The 26,217-nt window shown below is 38.5% G+C and overlaps 1 protein-coding gene across 1 annotated transcript in view; it reads right to left on the reverse strand.

Moving 5' to 3' along the window:
• LOC150079073 (retinoblastoma-like protein 1) overlaps positions 1-26,217 on the reverse strand; it is a 753,431-nt gene that overhangs the window by 26,392 nt on the left and 700,822 nt on the right. Inside the window, exon 22 of the mRNA XM_090383691.1 lies at positions 24,852-24,908. Coding sequence (XP_090239817.1) covers positions 24,852-24,908 — 57 coding nt within the window. The remainder of the gene's footprint in view (positions 1-24,851; positions 24,909-26,217) is intronic.

Consider the following 26,217-nt stretch of genomic DNA (forward strand, 5'->3'; position numbering starts at 1 on the left):
GACACTGCGGAGTTTGTGCCTTGCATTCAGATTGAGTGTGAGTTTTGCAACCGCAGTTTGGACATGTTGCATCTCCACGGCATGCTGTCTGGGAGTGGCCAAATTTCTGACATTTGTAGCATCTCAGAGGGTTCGTGATATAGGGCCGAACACGACAGTTTAAATAGCCTGCTTTGACCGAGGATGGTAGATTCGGCGAACTAAAGGTTAAAATTATGCTACGGGTTAGGACTAAGGTGCCGTCTTTTCGTATCATGATTCTCTTGGCCTGAGTTACATTTTGATCTTTTAGTTCCTGAATTATTTCTTCCTCGGAAACATTCAATAGGTCCCATTCACTGATCACTCCCTTGGAAGAATTCAGGGTGTTATGTGGAGTGACTTGAATTGGAATTCCACTTAAAGATGTAAGTTTTAACAGGAGGTCAGAGTGTCTTGGAAGAGAGGTCTCTATTAGCAAGTCACCAGATTGAAGGCTTTTCACCATTTTTGGAGATGCTGCATTTACAAGGCATCGTTGTATGATGAAAGGCGAAAGCTTGCTGACAGATTGTGAAGACAGAGAATGGATGATCAGGAAAGCTGGAGCTTCCTGCTTGTTTGCATCCTTTTTTAGTCTTTTCGACAATGAGAAGTTATGATCAGTTTCGTGGTTGTCGTGTTGCGAGCTCTTTGGCTCTAATCGTGGGAAATCATTAGTATCCATGTTTACTCCTTTTAGCCCTGGGAGAAGGACTTTCTTCTCCCAGACTACCAGCCCCGCCACGTGGAGGCAGGAGCAGTGCCACCAGTGACCACGCGGTTATTAAGATTAGTAGGGTGAGTTGGTATTTAATATATATACTAAAGAAGAAAGGTAGATTCCCTTTCTGGGTTCTTACGTAAGATTTTTTAAGCAAAGAACCATTTTAAGTGAACAAAACAGAAGAAAATCGCACAACAAAAATAGAACTATATCACTTTCAAAGATCACTTTATGAATCGCAGGGAAAAATTGCTTGTCACTATCGCTTGGCACTCGGGGCCGTTATTCAGGGAGGGGAATGCCACGAGTGTATTAAACTCTAGCAGTAAGCAAGATAATCTTGTAATAACTGAGAGTAAAGTGGAGGAGAAATTGTTGAAGATAAACACAAGAAAGGCAACTGGGGTGGATGGAATCTATCCAGTTATATTAAAGGAGGCAGTACAGGAAGTAAGCAAACCCTTAGCCATAATTATGAGAGCTTCCCTGGACTCAAGGGAGGTACCTATGGACTGGAGATGTGCAAATGTGACCCCAATCCACAAAGGAGGATCAAAGGGAGACACAGGTAATTACAGACCTGTTAGTTTAAGTTCTGTTCCAGTGAAATTAATGAAGGCACTGGTTAAAGAAGCATTGCTGGATCATCTGGACAACACTTCAGTTATAGCTCGGACACAGCACGGGTTTGTTAAGGGGAAGTCTTGTCTGACTAATTTTGGATATTATGATGTAGTCACAAAGGAACTGGATGTAAAAAATAATTTTGATACTGTTGCACATGGAAGACTGCTGCACAAATTGGAGCAGTGTGGCAGTGGAGGAAAATTGCTGCTATGGACAAAGGGATGGTTGAGGGGGAGAAGACAGAGAGTGGTAATCAATGGACACTGCTCATTGTGGACTAATGTTATTAGTGGAGTCCCTTAGGGTTCAGTGTTGGGTCCACTGTTGTTTTCTGTATTTATAAATGATACTGATGATGGTATACCAGGCTTACTGTCCAAGTTTGCAGACGATATGAAGTTTGGCAGGATTGTTAATCCCAACTAATGACAGTACACTGCTGCAACAGGATCTAGAAAAGTTGAGTACGTGGGCTGAGAGGTTGCAAATGAAGTTTAACATTACATTTGTCAAAGTATAACATATGGGAAACAGTAATCCCAGAGTAACATATCAACTCTGTGGTACCACACCGACAGTGGTAGAGAATGAAAAGGACCTGGTGGTAATTGCGCAGGTAGATATGAAATTTTCTCAGCAGGGCAGACAGTCTGCAAGAGTAGCTAATGGTGTCTTAAGGACATAGAGGAATTTTTCTAGAAGGGATAAGGAGGTGATTATCCCCTTGTATAAGGCAATAGTCAGACCACACATTGGGTACTGTATACAGGTTTGGAGGCCTCTTTAAGAAGGATGTAGAGCTGTTGTTATGAGTACAGAGAAGGCTACAAGATTAGTGAATGAAACAAAGGGTTGCTCTTACAAAGAAAGGCTTAATTTTTGCAAATTACGGTGTTTGGAGACGAGGCACCTGCGAGGTTATAACTATTATTTGGTTTTTACAAGCATTAGCAACTAAGGCCATATTCCTCTGGGTATATGCAGTGGCCATTTCCTGACCTTTCTGCATCCTCCGTATTTGGTGGGCATGGGCTCGAACCCCAGTGTAATCAAGAAGCGTGTGCTACGCACTGCTGCTCCTACCTACCTGCGAGGTGATATGATTGAGGTGTATAAAGCCTTGAATGGTTTGAGCATGCTCAATGCTGATGGGATTCTTCCTCTTGCTCAGAATAAATGCCTGCGAGGGCATAAATTCAAATTGAGGAAAGACAGTTGCAAGATAGATGTGCGGAAGTTTGCCTTTAGCCAGCAGGTGGTTGATTGATGAAACAAACTTCCATGTCGTTGTAGAAGTTGATAGCTTAAACAGATTCAAGGCAGCACTTGACAAACATTTGGAGCATGTGGATGGGTAAAATAAGGTTTTTTTTTTTTTTTTTTTGGCTGATACTATATAAGCTTTCTTTCTTGCATCATGTGCCTTTGCTAATGCTAAATCCTGTTTCCCGATAATACCATAATTTGTCCTGATAAGACAGGGGAAAAACTGTTATTTATTGATTTTATGTATTTTTAATAAATTCTTATTGGAATCTAACGGTTGTGTTAAAAATTAATTCTAATAACAAGAGAAAATGGAGAAAGTCTAGAAGCATTTTGTTCATCACTGAGTGATGAAGAAAAGAAGATGTGTGCTGATAAAAAATGGGTGCAATTTTTCTCAATTTCCAGAGGCAAATAATTTGTCTCAAATTGTAAGCTCCATATTAAGCATTATGCATTCAAATGCTTCATCAGAAAGAGTTTTCAGCTTAATGAAAACTGCTTGATGGAAACAGAGAAATGGTCTTTTATTAGAAAATTTAGACACTGAACTTATGGTGAAAGAAAACTATAACATGTCCTGTTCAGAATTTATAAACTTTTTAAAATTCTCGGAAGCAGCAAAAATTTTAAAACTAGCGAAATCTAAAGAAAAATATATAAAGTAAAAGTAGTATTCCTCGCTATTTTTAAAATAACTGTTATAAATAATATTATAGTTTATATAGGACAAATACATATTAACAACACTCATATAACAAATAAATACTACGACTGATTGTTTTGATAAAAAAAAAATTATTTTAATTGCAATTTTATATTTTCCTTTTACTTTTTGAAGGAAAAAATGCCATACTATACATTTCGTTTCATTATCCCGTTTACCAATTTTCAAAATATAGCCAGCCTGAGAAGACATGTTGCTTATTTTCGGCGGATACCACCACCCAAGGGCTGTGGGATGATGGTATCCACTGAGAATCTATTCACGAAGTGTTGCCTATTCGAGAATCCATTGTCAGAGCATTACTTATTCGAGATATTTCAATATCAGAGCAACTCATTGTGAAGGCACTCACTTACTTTGGTGATTTACTACCAACTAAAACGATGCTTGGCATTAACTTGTTTGATTAGTGAATTTTCTATATACATAGCTTTCAGCGCTAAAACATTTTTAGTAGAAATATTGTGATATAATAGAAGTGACATATTGCAATTGTTTTCATCGACATCCATAATTGGATATGTAGACCACGTAAAGCGTTAAGTTCTGATGGTTGTGAACAGTTCAGAATTACTTAGTGGATTGTTGCTATGTCTTTTTGTAATTGTGACCTTTTAAGATATGTTTAAACTCCAAAGGAGCACATTCTTCCAAATTGCTAATGTGTTTAATGAACAGAATGTTAAGCAATTAGAATCCTCAGTTAAAAAATATTTCCCATAGGCAGAGTAAAATATTTATAAATTCTGAAATAGGACTTAAAAATGATCTTTAACTTACGTATTTATTTTTTTCATTTCATTTTTATTTGTGTAGTTATTTCACATCCATAAGTCATTTTCCTTCTTATGTGGGAAAACATCTTAGAAGACATTTTCCGACGTAAGAAGTTCCAAAGCTACTTTGAAAAACTTCTTATCCAGGTTCTACTGTATATATTAATATAACACACACACACAACACACACTTAAATAAAATATATGCCAGTAGTAATATATTTTATTTTATAAAATAATAAATAATATTATTTATTTTTTTGTTAGTTGTTGGTGCATCGGCTTCTGTGGACATAATACACCTCCCAAGGTTTTTGCACTACTCTGATCCAAGTCCGAGGCGGGATTCGAACCCATGACCTTTGGGTTGCCAGGCAGGCACTTTACCCGCCCAGCATATAATACTATTTATAATATTTTGGTCCTAGAGGTTGTCACAGACATTCTCTCAGATATGCCAGACAAGCTGTACTTGCTACCTGGGAGTCTAAAATGCTGATGGAACTGATATTCTGGTGACATTCAAGTCAAGTGGACCCAATTTCGGCGAAGTCCAGACGGTCTGTGACAGCCAAATCCTCTGCTTGCACCTTCACGATGGTGGGACTGTTAGTAATCCTGGGTATAACTTCCATGCACAAATAAATGGTGGGTGACCACCCAGGTGTAAACCAGCGTAAACAGGGGACGAGGTGTGGTGCCCACACCACACGGAGGACCCCCGCCCTTCTATGTTACCAGGCAATACTAGGTGGTAGATGACTTATCAACCAGCGCCATACAACCACTTTGCTTATTGGAGGCTTGAAGTGGTGGAACCCATGTTTAGTCTCTAGAGTTCTGGTCAACCCTTTCCTATCTCTTCCATCATGCAGTATGATTGATGACTTTTGAGGTTATGATGAACATCATGACGAGATCCAATATTCCTTACATTTTGAGGGTGCAGCTCTAAAACGGTGTTCGCAGGCCGGCCGCTAGTTAGTACACCGGATCGAACCTATTGGTAACTCTCTAGGAGGCTTCCGGATCAGCTAGTGTATAATCTTGCTACCTCTACTTTGCCAGATAGTGACTGGAGAGAGTCCAAGTAGTGTGTATGTGGGGAGCATTGTCGGGGCCACGTTATGACAAGGATCTGGGTATATTCTTACCATGTGTACGCCATATCCAAAAATTTCATTACTTCAAAGAGCATGTCCAACCCACTTTTTCTTACTATTGAATACACCATGAATTGTCAAACTAATAGAGCAAGCTTATCTGCAAAAACATCTAAACCTCCCAAGCACTTCCTAATTCATTTCACAAATATATGTGGTCTCAATTCTAATCTCAATGATGTCCGTTTCCACTTGCAGTCTGCCAAACCCCATGTACCTTTTCTAACAGAATCTTGGCGCCTCCGTAGCCAGGTGGGCAGGAGCAGCAGTGCGTAGCACACGCTTCTTGATTAGACCGGGGTTCGAGCCCGTGACCACCAAATACGGAGGATGCGGAAAGGTCAGGGAATGACCACCGCATATCCCCGGAGCAATATGGCCTTAGTTGCTAATGCTCCTAAAAACCAAATAACAACAACAACAGAATCTCAGTTATCAATTGATTCAACTACTGCTCATCTCAGATGTCCAAATTATTCGTTGTATGATTCCTTTCGCCTCAAAGGTGGTACTTGTGAATATGTCCGTTCTGATATTCCCTGTCAGAGACTTGGAAATTTGGAATCTCCTCTCTTCGATCTTCTCTGGCTTTAAATCTCTCTACCTCATTGTGTCAAATTCATCTGTTGTCTCTACCATTCTCCCAACTCCACTAATCACTTAGAGCTCTTTCACTTCCTACCTTTGCAACTTGACTTTCTTCAGTCCAACTTTCCTAACAGTGAGGTAATTTTCCTTGGTGATTTTAATGTTCACAACTCCAGCTGACTTCCGTTTTCTAGTCACATCAACCCAGCTGGTCGAGATGCTGAGGCTTTTGCAATTACTAATGACCCTGCACAGATTGTTCATTTACCTACAAGAATACTGGACAATCCTAATCATACAGCCAACATGCTTGATCTTTTTCTCACAAACAACCCTTTTAAGTACACGCTCAAAGTGAGAGGTCCTTTTGGCACTTCAGATCACAACTTGGTGATTGTCTCTTCTCCAATGGAGCCTTTATTCCCAACCTTCTTCATTCAATTATCGTCCCATTGCAATTACTTCTACTCTTTCTAAAGTAATGGAGAAATCAATTAACCAACAACTCTTAAAGTACCTAGAAACCTTCCGTGTGATCAATGATCGCCAGTATGGATTCCATCAGTGTCGATCTACTGGTGATATTCTGGCTTATGTTACCCATTTATGGACTAATTCAATGGAAAGGTTCGGTGAAACACAAGTTGTTGCTCTTGACATCTCAAAGGCTTTTGATCGTGTTTGGCATAAATGTCTTCTAAACAAGCTTCCATCTTATGGTTTGCCAACTGTTTTTAGTAATTGATTATCCAGTTTTCTCTCTAATCGCTCACCGAGGGTGATGGTAGATGGCTCTCTGTCTTCTAACTTCTCAACTAATGCCGGTGTCCCCCAAGGTTCAGTTCTTCTCCCCACTCTTTTCCTCTTGTATATTAATGACCTTCTTCCATTGACTGGAAATCCTATCCATAGTTTTGCCGATGATAGCACATTGCATTCCACTTTCCATTTTGAGAAACCTTGTCCTGCTCAATCAGCTTCAACTTTTCGAAAATCTGCTACCAATTCCTTAAATGCCGATCTTCAGGTAATAATGCAGTGGGCAAAGACAACTTAGTTGATTTCAACCCTTCTAAAACTCAGTCTTGTCTTATATCTCGCAAAAAGGATTCTTCTGCTCCTATGTTTATCTTTAGTGACACTCTGATTTCTAGGCAAAATGATATATCTCTTTTGGGGATTACCCTGACTTCTAATCTCTCTTGGCACAAGCACATTAAAAATATTGCTTCCTCTGCATCTAAAAAACTTGGTTTCCTCTTTCGCTCTCGACGTTACTTTTCTTCCAAACAGCTGCTCACTCTGTATAAATTGCAAATCCGCCCTGCCATGGAATATTGTTCCCACATCTGGGGTGGTGCCCCCAAAACCTCTCTCAGGCTTTTTGATTCCATTCAGAAGAGGGCAGTTAGGGTAATTAATGATTCATCTCTAACAGAGTCTCTCCACTCGCTTTCTCATAGACTTACTTTTCTGCTGCATGCCTCTTCTACAGATACTTCCACGGGCACTGTTCTTCTGAATTGGCTTCTATAATTTCCGCTCTCTCTTTCAAAACAGTCCAAACATGTGCCGCCACCAGCCAACATCCATTTACTGTCCAACTTCAAACCCACAGAACCAACTTTTCATCTTCCTCATTTATTCATTCACTGCCATTTTCTGGAACAACCTTCCTTCATACGTATTTCCTGAAAATTACAATCTACAGAAGTTCAAGTGCAATGTCAACCAATATCTTCGTTCGTCTACTCAACCTCCAACCCAAGCACGGTACTAAGTACTATAGGTTCTAATGCCTCTCGTGTTTGGGATTTACATAAAAAAAAAAAAAAAAAACCTCATGGGTTTGGCATTACAAGAATGAAAATGGGATGACCTGCGAGATTTCTTTTCTTCATTTCCTTGGTCGGATTACTGTTTCAACTCTTTTGATGTCAACGTTTGCTCAGATCGTGTCAGTGAAATTATTCTTGAAGGAATGGAATCCTTTATCCCACACTCCACTTTAAAATCTCGTCCTTTATCTAAACCTTGGTTTTCAATAAATGTGCCAATGCTGTTCAAGAGAAGAATGTTGCATATCATAATTGGCTTGTTTCTAATTCTTCAGTTTCATTTTCTGCCTACACTTGTAAAGTGTAGGCAGAAAATGAAATTCTTGAAATGAAATGAAAAGAAAATTCTTGCTCGCAACAATTGTAAAGCAGTTATCAATCAGTCGAAACTAGAGTTTGAACAGGCTAAGAGTAGAAAACTTGCTTCTTGCCCTAATGGTAGCCGAGCATTCTGGTTTCTTGCCAAAGCTACTGGCTGCAACTTTTGCCCACCTCGGCTCCCACCTCTGTCCAAATCAGATGGTTCTGTTGTCACTTCAGCCAAGGATAAAGCTGACCTGCTAGCATCCCTTTCTTCCAACTCATGTATTAATGATCTTGGTAAAACACCTCCCACCATTCCCAACGCGCTTCATTCAATGCCTCCTGTGGTCTTCCGTCAAAAGGATGTCAGAAGAATTTTGAAGAATCTTGATGCCAAGAAAGCTCCAGGTCCTGATGGTATTTCTCCACTTGTTCTCAAAACCTGTGCTCCTGAACTTACTCCTGTTATTTGCCGCCTTTTTTCACTTTCTTATTCCAAAGGTGTTTTTTCTTCTGCTTGGAAATTTGCTCATATCCAGCCAGTTCTTAAAAAGGGTGACAAATCTCTCCCATTCAATTATCATTCCATTGCAATTACTTCTACTCTTTCTAAAGTAATGGAGAAATCAATTAACCGCCAACTCTTAAACTACCTAGAAAATTTCTGTCTGATCAACGATCGCCAGTATGGATTCCATCAGTGTCGATCCACTGGTGATATTCTGGTTTATGTTACTCATTTATGGACTAATTCAATGGAAATGTTCGGTGAAACAGAAGTAGTTGCTCTTGACATCTTAAAGGCTTTTGATTTTATTTGGCATAAAGGTCTTCTAAATGAACTTCCCTCTTATGGTTTGCCAACTGTTTCTTGTAATTGGTTATCCAGTTTTCTCTCTGATCGCTCACTGAATGTAATGGCTCCCTGTCTTCTAACTTCTCCACTAATGCCGGTGTCCCCCAAGGTTCAGTTCTTCTCCCCACTCTTTTCCTCTTGTATATTAATGACCTTCTTCCATTGACTGGAAATCCTATCCATAGTTTTGCTGATTATAGCACATTGCATTCCACTTTCCATTTTGAAAAAACTTGTCCTGCTCAATCAGCTTCAACTTCTTGAAAGTCTGCCACCAATTCCTTAAATGCTGATCTTGAGGTAATTCTGCAGTGGGGCAAAGACAACTTAGTTGATTTCAACCCTTTTAAAACTCAGTCGTGTTTCATATCTCAGAAAAAGAATTCTTCTCCTATGCTTACCTTTGGTGACACTCCGATTTCTAAGCAAAATGATATCTCTTTTGGGGATTACCCTAACTTCTAATCTCTCTTGGCAGAAGCACATTACAAATATTGCTTCCTCTGCATCTAAAAAACTTGGTTTTCTCTTTTGCTCTCGGCGTTATTTTTCTTCTAAACAGCTGCTCACTCTGTATAAATCGCAAATCCGCCCTACCATGGAATATTGTTCCCACATCTGGGGTGGTGTCCCCAAAATCTCTCTCTCAGGCTTCTTGATTCCATTCAGAAGAGGGCAATTAGGTTAATTAATGATTCATCTCTAGCAGAGTCTCTCCACTCACTGTCACATACATGTACTGTTTCTGCTGCATGCCTCTTCTACAGATACTTCCATGGCACTGTTTTCCTTCTGAACTCGCTTTTATAATTCCCACTCTTTCTGTCAAAACAGTCAGAACACGTGCAGCCACCAGCCAACATCCATTTACTGTCCAACTTCGAACTCACAGAACCAACTTTTCATCTTCCTCGTTTATTCATTCAACAGCCGTTTTCTGGAACAACCTTCCTTTATACGTATTTCCTGAAAATTATAGTCTACAGAAGTTCAAGTCCAATATCAACAAATACCTTCTTTCGTCTTCTCAACCTCCAACCCAAGCACGGTACTAAGTGCTATAGGTTCTAATATCTCTAGTGTTTGGGGTTTACATAAAAAAAAAAAAAAAAAAAATTTTCAAGTATGGCAAACCAGTAGAGTGAAAATGAACTTATCCAAAAAAACCCATATGAAAAGAGGTGGGGTGGGGAATATATATATATAATACATACATATATAATTTTGTGGGTAGAGAGGAAGGGAATGGTAGGTAAAGGGCTAACGGAACTGAAATGATAACTGTGGAGAACAAGGAAGGGACAGAAGGCAATAAGAAGTACTTAATGCTGTGTATCCTATGGTTTCAATGTCTACTTCAAGGCCCGCCGCTGGAATCAAAGGAAAAAATAGCAAGAAGTAAGGACTGTTTCTGACATGAAATATATGCAGCACATGGTAGAAATGCAAAGAGAAAGGTTAAAATGAAAGAGAATAACTTGTTGTTGTTGTTTGGTTTTTAGGAGCATTAGCAACTAAGGCCATATTGCTCCGGGAATATGCAGTGGTCATTCCCTGACCTTTCCGCATCCTCTGTATTTGGTGGTGATGGGCTCGTACCCTGGTCTAATCAAGAAGCATGTGCTACGCACTGCTGCTACTTCCCACCTGGCTACTGAGGCGCCTGAGAATAACTAACTTAGATCAAGTTGGTAAATGACTGAGGAGCAAGAAAGTCATGAAAAGTTTCAAATAAGTCTGATCTAAAGTATTTATGGTATACTTTAGATCAGATTTCTTACACCCAGAGTATGTTATACTCCGTGTGTAAGAAAACAGAAAAATCAAGTAGGTTAAGGAAGTAATCAAAAGTAAAATATACCAGCTACTCCATGTGTCAGAAAATTGAAACTGTAAGTTAGAGAAAATAGTCAAAATTAAATTAAAATTACGAATGCATATTGGGTGTAGGTATTAAACACATGAAGTAGTACATCCTAGGATAGGAAGGAATATTCTATCTTTTTTTATTTATCCTTTTTTATTATTTCATATGTCTTAATATTTTATATACCATACATAACTGACTTAAACACTGGAAGTATACTCCCAAAACTATGTTCAGCATCCTACTATAGGAATGGGAACAGCAACTCTGAACTGCCCGAGCATGATCTATTTCCATCTTCTTCCATTTTCTTTACACTTTCCTACCATTCTATATTTTTATTTCTCGTTTATTAGTTTACCGAATGCAATATCAAGATGCTCCTTATCCACTGTAACACACTTTTTTCGCCTATGCAAAGTTTAGCAACTATTTACTGCTACTTTGTAAGCTTGTTATTCCTTTCTATCCTGGGCTGTACTACTTCATGTGTTTAATGCCTACTCCCAGTATATATTCGTAATTTTAATTTAACTTTGACTATTTTCGCTAACTTACAGTTAGTGAAAGGAATAGCTTGTGTATTTTACAGTTAGGGATAGCTTGTGTATTTTAATTTTGATTATTTCCTTAACTTACTTTTTTTCAATTTTTATCACATGGGTGGCTAGTGTATACCATAAATGCTTTAGTTCAGACTTATATGTAACTTTTTCATGACTCACCACTGCAGTACAGGCCTTCTCTCTCCTCAGTCATAACCTCTCTCTCTCTCTCTCTCTCTGCATTCTGCCACTGTAAGGTCGGCCATGAAATATACACATGCCTTATAATTTAAATTTTAACTCTTATCTTCTACACCAGCTTTTGAAATTTACCATGTGCTGCATATATTTCATGTCAGAAACAGAGGCCTTACTTCTTGCTGTTTTTCCCTTGAAGTAGGCAGTGAAATCATAAGATACACAGCATCAAGGACTTCTTATTACCTTCTGACCCTTCCTTGTTCTCCGTAGCTACAATTTCAGTTCCATTAGCCCTTTACCATTCCCTTCCTCTCTACTTACAAACATATGTATCCATTATGGTCGTTGGGTTCTTTCTGCTTAATTTTTGCAGTGTCCCTGGTCCATAAACCATTAATAACATATACTCTTACATTCTTTGTAAAATTCTTATAAATTACACACACCCACACACATTAATTTAAGCTCAGCAGAGAATATTGAATTAGTAACCTATTATTTTCTACTGAGTTTAGTATACATATCACTATCATTACATGCACATATTATAAAGATCATCAAGTAAAAACATAAGCAATATTAATTTAAAACTGACAAAAAAATTACATGAAAGAAAAAATAAATAATAAACAAAAACACTTTTTGATTGTGTTATTAATACAAAAAAAGACTATCAAACCATGTGCAAATGTTAGGTGCAGTTTTTGTTGCAATTACAATTGAGCCATGTAACCAATGCAATACATGTAGCTAATATCAAACATTGTAGTTGTTTACAGGGAATGCCAGTATCTGGTTTCAATCTGGACAGTCATGTATTTGAGCTTATTGTTTGGTAAACAAATTGAGCAAATACCAGACAGGTATTTGTCCAGCATGTAAATATCCAGCATTTTCTAAACAAGCAAGTTTCATTATCATTTTATACATTTATTAGTATAATTTTAGCTATATTCAGTTATTAGTATAGTTGTTTTAGTCAGCTCTAATAAATTTCTCAAACAGTTATAACTGTGCAATTAAACCTTTATTATTCTCGCATAGCTAGAATAATATAAGCCAGAATAATATACAATTTAATGAAATTTAAATTTCATTATGGACAGATGAACGCAATTTTCTGCTTTGAATCTGTATGAAGTAAATTATTATTATTATTTTATATTTAAAAGAGTAAGAGAATGCTAACATGTAGAATGCTTCCAGTCGATGCTCTCCAAATGTAAACAAATAAGATTGAGGTAATCTCTTATGCCTTTAAATACAGTTACAATGCAGAAGCTGTTGAGCCTATTAGCTCTGTGTTTTTTACAAATATTATTTTATATATATATTTTTTAACATACCTCAATTCTTTGGTTGTGAGAGATGTTCTCTTAAAAAAAAAAAAAATGCGCAGTTAATTTTAAATAAGTTGGAAATTATCATTTTGAACAAGTCTGATTAGTACTTCTTAATTTAATCTACTTACCCTTAAATTAAAACCTTTTCCCTTGAACAAAACTTTGTGCATGCAAACATAAGTCTGATATTTTTACTTAAATGATCCAGCAAGTTCCCCTCTTTGAAGTAGAACTAGACAAACATTTGAAACGAATGGATCAGTGAAATGGAAAGTTTTTTTTATTATTATTATTTTTTGGTTGATGCTGTATAAATCTGCTTCCTTGCCTCATATGCCTCTACGAATGCTAAAGCTAATATGAGGAGGCTGTTGTTATTAGGGTTTAATATTGCAAAGGCTACATGGCTGTATTTTACCTGTTCGTTATATACTGAGGAACTGATATAGGAAGTTAATTAAAAGTGATTATATAGCTGAATTAATTTTTAGTAAATGTAGAATTCTATGGAGCTGCTGCAGTGTTAACAGTTCACATAATGTTGAAAAAGATTTGAAGGTCTTGTCAGTATGGTAATGAGGGCAGTGTATAAGGATGTGTTTTACGGTTAACAAGGCATGGCATTGAACACACTGTACAGGATCTTTTCTGCTAACAGAAAGCGATGTGTCAGATGGGCGTGGTCAATTCATGTTCTAACAAGAATAACTTCAGGTCAATTTTTCTGAAAACTTTATTTCACAGTTGGGGTTGCTGTTTAAGTGGAAACAGTTTGTTGTTTGGGTGTGACTGTTATAGATTTTTACACTGATTGTGGAATGCTTGTTGGATAAGAGGTTTATAATCTGAATATCCTTGGACATAAATACTGAAAGGATGACTGGTAATGTGATGGGCTTTGTACAACTTTTTCCAACGAGGTTCAAAAATGGATGTCCATATAAGATGGTATGGCAAGGATTTCAGTTTTAAAGCGTACTTTAGAGACAACTGCTTACGTCGAAGCAACAGAGGTGGTCATTCACTTCCTTGTATAGGTTCTGGACAGATGTTCAAAATGCTCCAGTAGCGATATGGATGGCTTGATGATGGACAGGATCCAGCCATCAAAGTACACTGTCTCTGGCTGATACATAGTAAGGTATATTGGTCCGCACCCCAATATGTAGAGGAGAGAGAGAGAACGAAGAATATTTAATCCTCTTTTTTGTGCCCTTTGTACAAAATTGACAGATCTGTTACAGAAAGGTCAACTTTTTATCAAATATGAGTCCCAAGAATTTTGTGTCTGATACGGCTGGGATGGCATTTCATTCAAGCCATAACTGAAGTTCAGTTATAGAGATTATGCTTATGACAAAAGTGTACGCAAAGGGTCTTCTGCAGCGAAAACCGAAATCCATTAGCAAGTGCCCAGGAATTAATACGATTAATGACTTGTTACAGTTGTCTTTCAATAACTCATGTTGCATGACTGAGAAAATATGCTAAAGCCATCAACATAGAGAGCACTGTTTAGAGTTGGAGGAAGTTGTTCTGTAATGGAATTTACTTTGATGGAAAAAGTGTAACGCATAATACTGATCCTTGTGGTACTCTCTCCTCTAAGCAAAAGAGACGAGAACGTGAGGATCCTACATGAACTTAGAGAGACTGATTGACTAAAAGAGTTTTTAAAAACAGGGAGGTGCCCCCTAAGACTGAGGCAATGCAAATATTTTAAGATGCCAAATCTCCAAGTTGTACCATAGGCTTTCTTCATATCAAAGGATACAGACACAAGATGTTCATGTTTTAGAAAAGCATCCCGGATGGATGGTTCCAGTCTAATAAGATGGTCCAGAGTGGACCTGTTCCTTTGGAAGTCACACTGGATGCTGGAGAGAAGGTCATTTGATTCTAAATACCATTTTAAACAAAATTAGCTATTCTTCCAGGATTTTGTGCAGACAGCAAGTCAGAGCAATAGGCCGATAACTAGTATGGATTTAAGATCCTTTCCTGCCTTTGCAAAAGCAAGCAAACGCTTGCCAAGTGCCAGGCATTTGGAAACTGCTCTTTAATAAAGATTCTGTCATATAGAAGGAGCAGGTGATCCATATATTTTAGTGAAAGGTGTTTAATCATTTCATAATGGATGTCATCTGGCCCACAAGCACTTGCCTTAGAAAGGGTGAGAGCTCTTTTTAGTTCCTGTATAGCGAATGGCTCATTGTAGGGATAAAATCCTTTGATGTGAAATGTAGTGCCTGTTTTTTGCTTTTATCTTTAAAGATCAGGAACTCTGGGGAATATGAAGATATTGCAAATGTGTTTGAAAATGTTTTCCTAAGAGCATTGGCTACTGCAGTTGGCTCTGCAATAGTGCATCCATTATATTCTAAGATCGATGAAGGGTGAGATGTATATTTTCCTTTCATTTTCCAGATTTTATCGCAGACCACCCCAGTGCTGGTGGATTTAGTAATAAAAGACAAAAAACAGATCCACGATTCTTTGTGACTCTGACGGCAAATGCAGCGTGCTTTGGTTTGTGCATGTTTAAAAGCTATTATCCTTTTTATTTGTTGCTGCGCATTCTGAATTCCACCATGGTTTGGAAAAAGGTGACAACAGGGTATTTGATTTTGGAATGGCATTAGTATTAGCAGAGGAATGTGATGCACAAAAGCAAGCTTATACAGCATCAGCCAAAAAAAAGAAAAAACCTTTTCCCGTTTCACCTATCCATTCGCTCCAAATGTTTGCCTAGTACTGCATTGAATTTATTTACACTATCAACTTCCAGAATGACAGATGGAAGTTTGTTCCAGCAATTAACTACCTGCTGGCTAAAGGAAAATTTCAGCACATCTATTTGACAACTGTCTTTCTCAATTTCAGTTTATGCTCCTTCAGGATTGTACTCTGAGCAAGAGGAAGAATACCATCATCATTGAGCCTAATCAATCCATTCAAGGTCTTATACACCTCAATCACATCGCCTCACAGGTGTCTAGTCTCCAGACACTGCAAAAGTATTCTACCCATATGCATACTTTTCCCTCACCAGTCTTGTTGCCCTTCTCTGTACTCATTCTAGCAACTCTAGAATGAAGAAATTCATTCATTCCTTCCTAAAATGAAGTTTCAGGACCAGAATGCAGTACTCAAGGTGTGGCTTGACCATTGCCTTATACAAGGGGATAATCACTTCCTTATCCCTGCTTGCAAAATTCCTGTATACCATTGACAAGACCCCACGACCTACTTTGGCAGCCTGTGCAATGCTTTGGAGCTTTCTGCAATGCTCAGAAAACTGCATACCTGACTGCACAATTACCCCCAAGGTCTCTTTCATTCTCCACTATCCTGAGTGTAATACCACCCAATTGGTACATTTCTTTGGGGTTACTGCTACCCATATGCATACTTTGCATTTGCCAATGTTAAATTTCAGTTGCCACTTCTCAGCACATCTGCCAAACTTTTCCAGATCCTGTTGCAGCAGCATACTGTCATTACACAGTAGCATACTGTTATTATTAATAATAATAATAATATCAGTATGCTGCTGCAACAGGATCTGTTGGCATGGTTGTTATTAACAGTTCTGCCAACCTTTGTCATTAAACTTAATATACCTTCATCAATATCACTGATAAATATACAAAACAAGATTGGGCCCAACACCAAACGCTGGGGGACACCACTAATAACATTAGTCCACGAAGAGCAGTATCCATTGATTACCACTCTCTGTCTTCTCCCACTCAACTATCCTTTTATCCAGTGTAGCAACTTGGCATTAATGCCATATTGCTCCAATTTGTACAGTAGTCTTCCATGTGCAACAGTATCTAAAGCTTTCCTGAAATCCAATTCGATATATGACATCAAAATTATTTTTTTCATCCAGTTCCTTTGTGAACACGTCATAGTATCCAATCAAATTGGTCAGACAAGACTTCCCCTTAACAAAGACATGCTGTGTCTGAATTATTAATGCTGTCCTATCTAGATGATCCTACAATGCTTCAATAACAAGTGACTCCATTATTTTACCTAGAACAGAAGTCAAACTAATGGTTCTGTAATTATTCTTGTCACCCTTTGATCCCCATTTGTGAATTAAGATACATTTGCACATCTCCAGTCTGTGGGGACTTTCCCTGAGTCCAATGATGCTCTCAAAATTATGGCTAAGATTTTGCTTGCTTCCTTTGCCACCTAAAGTAAAAGTAAAAAGATTTTGCTTACTTCCTTTGCCATCTACTTTAATATAACTGGATAGATCCCATCGACCCCGCCCCCCCAAGGTGCTTTTCTTATGTTTAACTTGAACGATTTTTCCACCACTTTGCTCTGTTATTACAAAATCATTTAACTCACTGTTACAGTTTGATAAACATCTAACCCTCTTCTCCTTGAATAACTCCTCATTCATGTGTGAATGTAGATGCAAAATACTCATTTAGTTTGGTAGCTATCTGATAATGATCATCATAATCTGCCATGATCGAGCCACAGTTAGGTGGGTTGGAAAACTGCTAGCTTGGGGGGATCCATGGACTAATAGATTAAAAGTAGCCGCTAGCAGAGGTAAAAGTGATTCTTGCACTACTTCTATTGAAATGTAATTGAGCAGCAGCCTAGAAAGTAAGGTAACAGGAATTTCCAGGACTGCTGGGAGTCATAGTGGAACAAGTAAATACATGGGCTGTGTTAGGGTAACTAAGAGTAGAAACAGATGCATGTATACTTGCATGTACACCAATGCTAGGAGTATAGTTAATAAATTCGATGAGCTTGGAGTTCTAGTCAAGATATCAAAGGCAGATATCGTTAGGATATCAGAGACATGGTGTCACACAGACATAAGCAGTGCAAAATTGGAATTTGGGGAGTACAATGTGTACAGAAAGGATGGACAGGACAGGAAGGGAGGAGGGGTTATGCTGTTAGTTAAGAAACACATAAAATTTAAGGAAGGGCATCTAGTTGATGTGGGTGGACAATGCAATGTTGAGTCTGTTTGGTGTGACATAAGCACTGGGAAAGAAAAATGAGAGTAGGTGTGTGTTATAGGCCTAATGAATCTGATGAGTATAATGAGAAATTGTGCAGAGAAATAGAGTGGGCCAGTAAACCAGAGTGTCTTATAATGGGGGATTTTAATTTCTAGGATATTGACTGGAATTTGGGGGTTGGTCACTCACACTAGCCAGGCTTTTGTAGATTTATTGGATGATTGTTTTCTACAGTAGCATGTTTGGGAGGCAACTAGAGTGAGTAATACTCTTGATCTGATTATCAGTAGTAATTCTTCACGCATCAAGAATCTGCAGATAAAGGAACCACTAGGTGGCAGTGATCACAGTGCGCTGAAGTGGGATTTACTCAAAGAGCTAACTACCATCAAGGGTAAAGGAAAGGGTTTTTGATTTCGAAAAGGTGACTAGGGCGGTCTGAGAGAGTATTTAAATTCTATATGGTGGAACCAACTGATGTTACCAACAGCAAATTCAAAATGGGAAGCATTCAAAGAATTAATCTTGGAAGCTACTAGGCTTTTTATACAAACAAAGAAATATTGTCCAAGATTTAGGCCTAAATGGATGTCAGATGAACTAATTAAACATGTGACAGAGAAGAAAAATGCATGGGATACATATAGGTGGTAGATGACTTTCATCAACCGGTGAAATACCGCCACTTTGCTTATTGGAGGCTTGAAGTGGTGAAACCCATGTTTAATCTCTAGAGCAAAGTTTCAGGCATTCCCCCCATTACTTTTCCGTCAACCCATACACGGTACTAAGTACTATAGGTTTTGATACCTTTCGTGTTTGGAGTTTTCATAAAAAAAAAAAAATATATATATATATATATATATATATATATATATATATATATATATATAAATTAGCATGTGACACAGAAGTCTATGATAGATATAAGCTGGTCTGTAACCAAGTGACAAAGCAGGTTAGGCAGATTACGAGAAATCTTTGGAAAAGATGCAAAGAAAAACAGCAAAGAGTTCTTTACTTATGTAAACTATAGAAGGAAGAGGATGAATCAGATTGGTCCACTTGATATCGATGGTTCAACTGTTGATGATCCTGCTGAGGTAGCTAACAAACTAAATGAATATTTTGCATCGACATTCGCACATGAGGAGTTATTCAGGGAGGGGAATGCCAGAGGTGTATTTAACTCTGGCAGTAAGCTAGATAATCTTGTAATAACTGAGAGTATAGTGGAGGAGAAACTGTTGAAGATAAACACAAGAAAGACACATGGGATGGATGGAATCTATCAAGTTATATTAAAGGAAGCAGTGGCAAAGAAAGTAAGCAAACCCTTAGCATAATTAGAGCTTTCCTGGACTAAGGAGAGGTACCCCCAGACTGGAGATGTGCAAATGTGACCCCAATCCACAAAGGAGGATCAAAGGGAAACACAGGTAATTACAGACTTGTTAGTTTAACTTCTGTTCCAGGGAAATTAATGGATGTACTGGTTAAAGAATCACTGCAGGATCATCTATACAAGAGTTCAGTTATAGCTCAGACACAGCATGGGGTTTGTTAAAGGGAAGTCTTGTCTGACTAATTTGATTGGATACTGTGATGTGGTCACAAAGGAACTGGATGCAAAGAATAACTTTGATATCATATATATGAATCTTAGAAATGCTTTTGATACTGTTGCACATGGAAGACTGCTGCACAAATTGGAGCAGTGTGGCATTGGAGGCAAATTGCTGCTATGGATAAAGGAGTGGTTGAGGGGGAGAAGACAGAGAGTGGTAATCAATGGACACTGCTCATTGTGGTTTTGATTTGATTTTGGTTTTATTGGTGCAAAAACAACTAAGGTTATACTGCGCCAGCAAACGACTCATCGTGGACTAATGTTATTAGTGGAGTCCCTCAGGGTTCAGTATTGGGTCCATTATTGTTTTCTGTATTTATAAATGATATTGATGATGATATATCAGGCTTAATGTCCAAGTTTGCAGACGATACGAAGGTTGGCAGGGTTGTTAATGACAGTACACTGCTGCAACAGGATCTAGAGCTGAGCAGATGGGCTGAGAGGTGGCAAATGAAGTTTATCATTCATTGACAGGTGTAAAGTACTACATATGGGGAGCAGTAATCCCAGAGTAACGTATCAACTTCGTGGTACCACACTGATAGTGGTAGAGAACGAAAAGGACCTGGGGGTAATTGTGCAGGCAGATATGAAGTTTTCTGAGCAGTGCAGACGGTCTGCAAGAGTAGCTCATGGTGTCCTGTCAATGATATACAGGAATTTTTCTAGTAGGGATAAGGAGGTGATTATCCCCTTGTATAAGGCAATGGTCAGGCCACACCTTGGGAGGCCTCATTTTAAGAAGGATGTATCGCTGTTGGAACGAGTACAGAGATAGGCAACAAGATTAGTGAATGGGACAAAGGGTTGCTCTTACGAAGAAAGGCTTAAGCTTTGCAAATCAGTGTCTGGAGACTCGGCACCTGCGAAGTGATCTGATTAAGGTGTATGGTTTGAGCCTGCGCAATGCGGATGGGATTTGTCTTGCTCAGAATAATCGCCTGAGAGGGTATAAATTCAAATTGAGGAAAGATGGTTGTAGGATAGATGTGTGGAAGTTTGCCTTTAGCCAGTGGGTGGTTGGCTGGAACAGACTTCCATCCTTTGTTGTGGAAGCTGATAGCCTAAATAAATTTGGAACAACCTTTCATCTCTTGTTGTAGAAGTTGATAGCTTAAATAGATTCAAGGCAGAACTTGACAAACATTTGGAGGGAGTGGATGGGTAAAATAAGGGTTTTTTTTTTTTTTTTTTTTTTTTCCCAGCTGATGCTATATAAGCTTGCTTTCTTGCATCATGTGCCTTTGCTAACGCTACATTCAAACCATTAATATCAAGTGGACCAATCAGATTCATCCCCTTCATTTTAGAATAAAAGTCTTTCTGTGTCACCTAATAATGTATATGCATCCCATGCATTTTTCTTCTCTGAAACGAGTCTGATTAGTTCCTCTGACTAAAATTTGGGCCTAAACCGAGAATAGTATTTTTTAGTTGGAACAAAAAAGCCTAGTAGCTTCCAAGATTACTTCCTTGAATGCTTCTCATTTAGAATTTGCTGTTGGTAACATCATCAGTTAGTAGCACTGTATAGAATTTAAAAATTCTCTGAGACCACTGTAGTCATGCAGCTGCTTGGATGATATTTTCTGTGATGTACATGATTGCATCATTGATAGGCTCCTGACTGACTGTAGTGATGCCAAATCTGGCAGATACTGAAAGGCAGTCAGACTGATCAATCTTCTACCACAGTAACGTAAAAGTAAGACACTTTGTAAGCAACTTATGACAGGAACGTCATCACATCCATATGGGTTCCAAGTGAAGGGAGTGGAGAAGGGGAGCAGATAGAAAGATCAAGGACAGAAAACGTATGGGTAGGCACGTGAAAGGTGTTGGTTTCCACATTTAGAAGGGAAAGATCATTCTCAGTGAGATATGGTCTATGAAACCTCTCTTTCCATTAATGTTGGCATTACCCCATAGTGTTATGTTCACTGAAATCTCTAAGAAGCAGGACAAGGGATGGCAGCTGCACAATGAGATCACCAAGTTCTGTCTGGGATATGTTGGCACCAGGTGGCAAATAAATGGTTGTTGTTGTTATTTGATTTTTAGGAGCATTAGCAACTAAGGCCATATTGGGGATATGCGGTGGTCATTTCCTGACCTTTCCACATCCTCTGTATTTGGTGGTCACGGGCTTGAACCCCAGTCTAATCAAGAAGTGTGTGCTATCCACTGCTGCTCCTGCCCACCTGGCTACAGAGGCGCCGCAAATAAATGGAACAGACTGTTAATAAAAACCCAACTGTAAGGCGGATTGCTCCCACTTCTAAGTTAGTGAAATGTGGCACAGGTTGGAATGGGGTCTGGTTGCCCACAAAGATGGCAATTCCTCCATGGGAAGAACCATCCCCAATGGTGTCCTTTCAAATTAGCCAGTGGTTAGTTGATTGGTGGAACTGATTTCCATCTTTTGTTGTGGAAGTTGATAGCCGATTTAAGGCCGAGCTGGACAGGCATTTGGAATGAATGGAGGGGTGAAGCGGGAGGTGGTTTTTTTTTGGCTGATGCTGCATAAGCTTGCTTTCTTGCATCATATGCCTCTACTAATTCTAAAACTAATATTATGAATTGTTAGGTTTTTTTTAGCATTTAAATGTCTGCTGCAAGCAATAGCAGACTGGCTCGTGTTTATGCAGGATGGCCTTGATGCAGTAGTTTAACAGATTCCACAACAATTCCACTATAGGAATTTAGTCATTATTTGGGCTTGGTGGGTCCATCAGATAGCTTCTGAAGTGCTGAGGGCTTACTTTTCCCAGTCTTGGATTTATAGCCGCCTCCGTAGCCAGGTGGGAAGGAGCAGCAGTGCGTAGCACACGCTTCTTGATTAAACCGGGGTTGGAGCCCGTCACCACCAAATACAGAGGATGCGGAAAGGTCAAGGAATGACCACCGCATTTCCGGGAGCAATATGGCCTTAGTTGCTAATGCTCCTAAAAACCAAATAACAAACAAACAAACTTGGATTTATGGGGAAGTATGGATGCTGTCCTGTATCCATTTCCTTCTCCACAAAGAGTTCCAAGATTGTTTTGTTAGGTATCCACCACTTCTCGTCAGCATCCATTTTTTCTTGAGAACTAGGATGTATGTGAGGTTTCTTATTCTTTTCTCTGGCAATTTCTTTTATTACTGGTGGATCATTAGGAGGTACAGATATAAGAATGGCAGCTGATTGATCCTTCTGTGCAGATATTATTTAACTTAGGGAGTAGTATGCAATGGAAGTGAAGGACTTTTTTGGTGGTATGGTCATTTTGGTTTGAGTTCTGATGGAATATCTCCTTGATACCTTCTGAGCATAGGTTGGTTTATTTATACTCATAGGTTTCACTGCTTTTCTTGCCTACTGATATGATATTTTCAGCTTGGCCTTAAGTCTTTGTATTTCTTTTTCTTCCTTCCATCTCTGGCATGCTCGGGAGTATGCAGGATATTTTCCTTAGCAGCTAATGCAGGTGGATTTCGTTGCCGAATATGACGTAGTTGTGGTCCTTTGCAGCACATCGAGTGTATGCAACAGCTTCACCACAAGCTATTTGCGAGCCATATTTTTAGCATTTAAAGCACCTTAATGACTGTTAGAGAGAGAGAGAGAGAGAGAGAGAGAGAGAGAGAGAGAGAGTAAATCTCTATTGCAACTTTCCCTTCACAGCCAAAAGGCCAGGGGGGTTTACAGATAAGAGGTGTTACAAAAACATTAAATACCTTAAGACATTCAAGAACAAAAACAAGATGACATTAATGATATAGGGATAAAACAAAATGACAAATACATATACAATTTACAGCAGTGACTGTTGTCCTCACAATTCATGGGAGATAGTAGCAAGAGCACTGTCAGGCTTCTTTCCCATTATGCTCCCTAATTAATTCACAGTGGTCTCCAACCAGGGCAGTTTCGCTTCCATCTAGATGGTTGCGATGGGTTGTAACGCTTTGTCAAGAGATGGTGGAACTACGTCCGTTGTGGTTGCCATTCCCTGTATTAGTTAAGGGCAATTGTCAGATGCAGCTGACAGTTTGCAGTCCATGGAGGATGTTGGGCCGAGTATCCCACATATATATCATCAGTTGACGGCAAATTTCTTAAGGTTGGTGTTGATGTCCTGGATTCGTCCAAGCATCTTGTATGGTAGGAAACGATCTGATAGGTGGAGGCGTGAATGAAGAGGGCAAATAGTTGGAGTGGCTCTAAGTTGGGCAGGTGGAATGCTCCAGCGTCAGAGATCCCATATAGTCAGCTTTGATCTCATTAGGAGACTTTGGTAAATTAAAGTTCAGGATGATGTTTCTAGTGGGAAGAAGTTTCCAATCCCTATGCATGAAGATTTGTTTTGCAGCTGTCAACTTCTTGGGGTTTTAATTCAGAACAGATTTCCTCCTCTGACACTTCCACGAGATTCCATTCGGCGATGCCACCATGGGATGACTTAAGTGTGTTATGGGGGGGGGGGGGCTAACTGTGATACGCATTCATTCCCTTGATAGATGTGAATTGGAAGAGCTATTCTTAATGTCTATTAGTTCTGGTCTCTACAAGGAGAACCGAAGCCATTTTACAAATTTAGGAGAGCCTGCTGATCCCTCTGGATAAAGAAGGGTAACATTTTTCCAATAGCTTGCACACTTGTAGAGTGTATTATCAGGTAATGGGGTACTAGACTTGATATGGTTTCAGTTTTCTGTATTTTTGACCCTGCTGAAGTGTTATCAGCAGGGTCAACTTCTAATTTTTTGGAGAGAGACCATGTTGGGGCCCCAGAAAAAAGAATTTTATCAGGATTCAAGGGTTTTTTGAATTTGTTCAAAGGCTAGGCTCCCCACCCACCATGGAGCCCAAAGCTTGAGAAGAGTTATGGTCATGTTGGTCAGTGTCAGTGAAACTTTACCTCACTGGATCTTAGAAGTTGCTTGACACCTGGAGCCAAAAAGCTAACTGGATAAGCAGTGGTGGTGTGTAACATATTCCTTTATTAATAAAGGGTATAAGATTTAACAAACATCAAAAGTAATTATCATAATATGGTAATAATAATTAGCTGCGTAATGATGTAGTATTTTAAATGTCAAATTAACATGGTTTGTTTTTTTTTTTTTTTTTACTCATTCAGTAATTTACTTAATAATAGCTCATCATGTTTGTAGGAAACAAACAAAATCTAGTTGGCAAACAGAAAAACTCTGAGGCAAAAAGGAAACTGTTAATAAGCAAAACCAAGATCAAAGAGAGTAGTCTCACTTGGTGTGAAATATATCTATATGCAAAAATTAAGTATAAAATTTCTAAATCAGTTTTTACTTATTTGCTCTTTTTTTATGAAATGGCAAATGATATATAAAAATACTTACTCCATTGCACGTCTGAAAGAATTTACACACAAATTTTTGTAAATGCAAGACATATACCTATGAAATAGTAAAACGTGTTAGTTAAGGGTATCAAAGCAGTATATAATATAAAAAAATAATCTTAATTTGTATAATTTGGTATACAACATATATATATACACACATATATACAGCAAAAATGTTAACACCCTTTATGGCAGCTTTTGTCATGGGCTAATACATAATGTTATTTTTTAAGGTGTCCATAAATGATTACCCTGATCTAACTATGCTGCATTATTGATAAACTTTTACATGTGAGCCATTAGTGGTCCCTAATGTCTAAACATTACTGACAGTCACGACACACATTTTCCAGCATTTTTGGGGAAACTGTAGCAATTGCACTAACAATGTGTTTATGCAAATTACTGATGTTGGGAACAACTGTTTGGAAAATCAACTTTTAAGTAACCCCACAGAAAAACATTCGTCAGAATAATGTCTTGTGACCTAGAAGTCCATGGAATGGTTTTGTCTTTGCCAGTCCGTTGATTTGGAAATATTGGGTCCAAAGTTTCACGAAAATTGATTGCCCAATGAAGGGGGTCCTCTATCTTGTTGGAAGATGACATATAACTGCCTATCCTATAGCTGAGGAATTGCATAATTGAAAGTGAGCATATCTAGGTACATTTGCAGTAACAGTATTATCAACTAAGAAGGAAGTATCCATTATCCTGTCATGCACTAGACCACACCAGTCAATTTTCACTGTTCTGAATATGCTTTCAAATTATTTCATATAATTTCACTGTTCATCAGGTTTTTGAATAAACGTACCTTGTAAACCAATGACTTTAGTATCTGTATAGTGTGTTTAAGGTCTAATGGTACCAGGGGTTTCCACCATCTCCGCGTAGTTTACATTGTCATGTGATACGTACACTGTAAAGGCCAGAGATTTAAATGTGGATGGATATTGTGGTGCATAGTGTCGTGTACCATTGTACTTCTGGCCATTTAGTCGCTAGGACCCAGGTGGGTTCAATATCTGTAGTTGATGTGAAGTTTGTCTCAATGATTTCATTGGTGACTGGTATAAAAGCTGGTATAAAAGCAGCCTGAATCTCAATCTCATCAAAAATTGATGGTTGGCCACTGCTCCTATTTCCAAGAATTTTCTCATCCATGACTTAATTAACTTCACATCAGGTGGATTCTTTCTACACTTCATTCTGAACACTCGCAGAAGATTTTGTTTCTGCAAGCCAAACAATATATTGTGCTTTCTCTGTCACAGGTGCCATTTTCACCGAACAGCTTTTACAGCACTCCTAACAGCAGATATGATCAACAAAACTCACCACCACAAAAATTGAAGGTG

This window comes from Mastigoproctus giganteus, chromosome 10 (genome assembly GCF_048544385.1).
Source record: "Mastigoproctus giganteus isolate SK-2022 chromosome 10, ASM4854438v1, whole genome shotgun sequence".
NCBI classification, from domain to species: Eukaryota; Metazoa; Arthropoda; class Arachnida; order Uropygi; family Thelyphonidae; genus Mastigoproctus; species Mastigoproctus giganteus.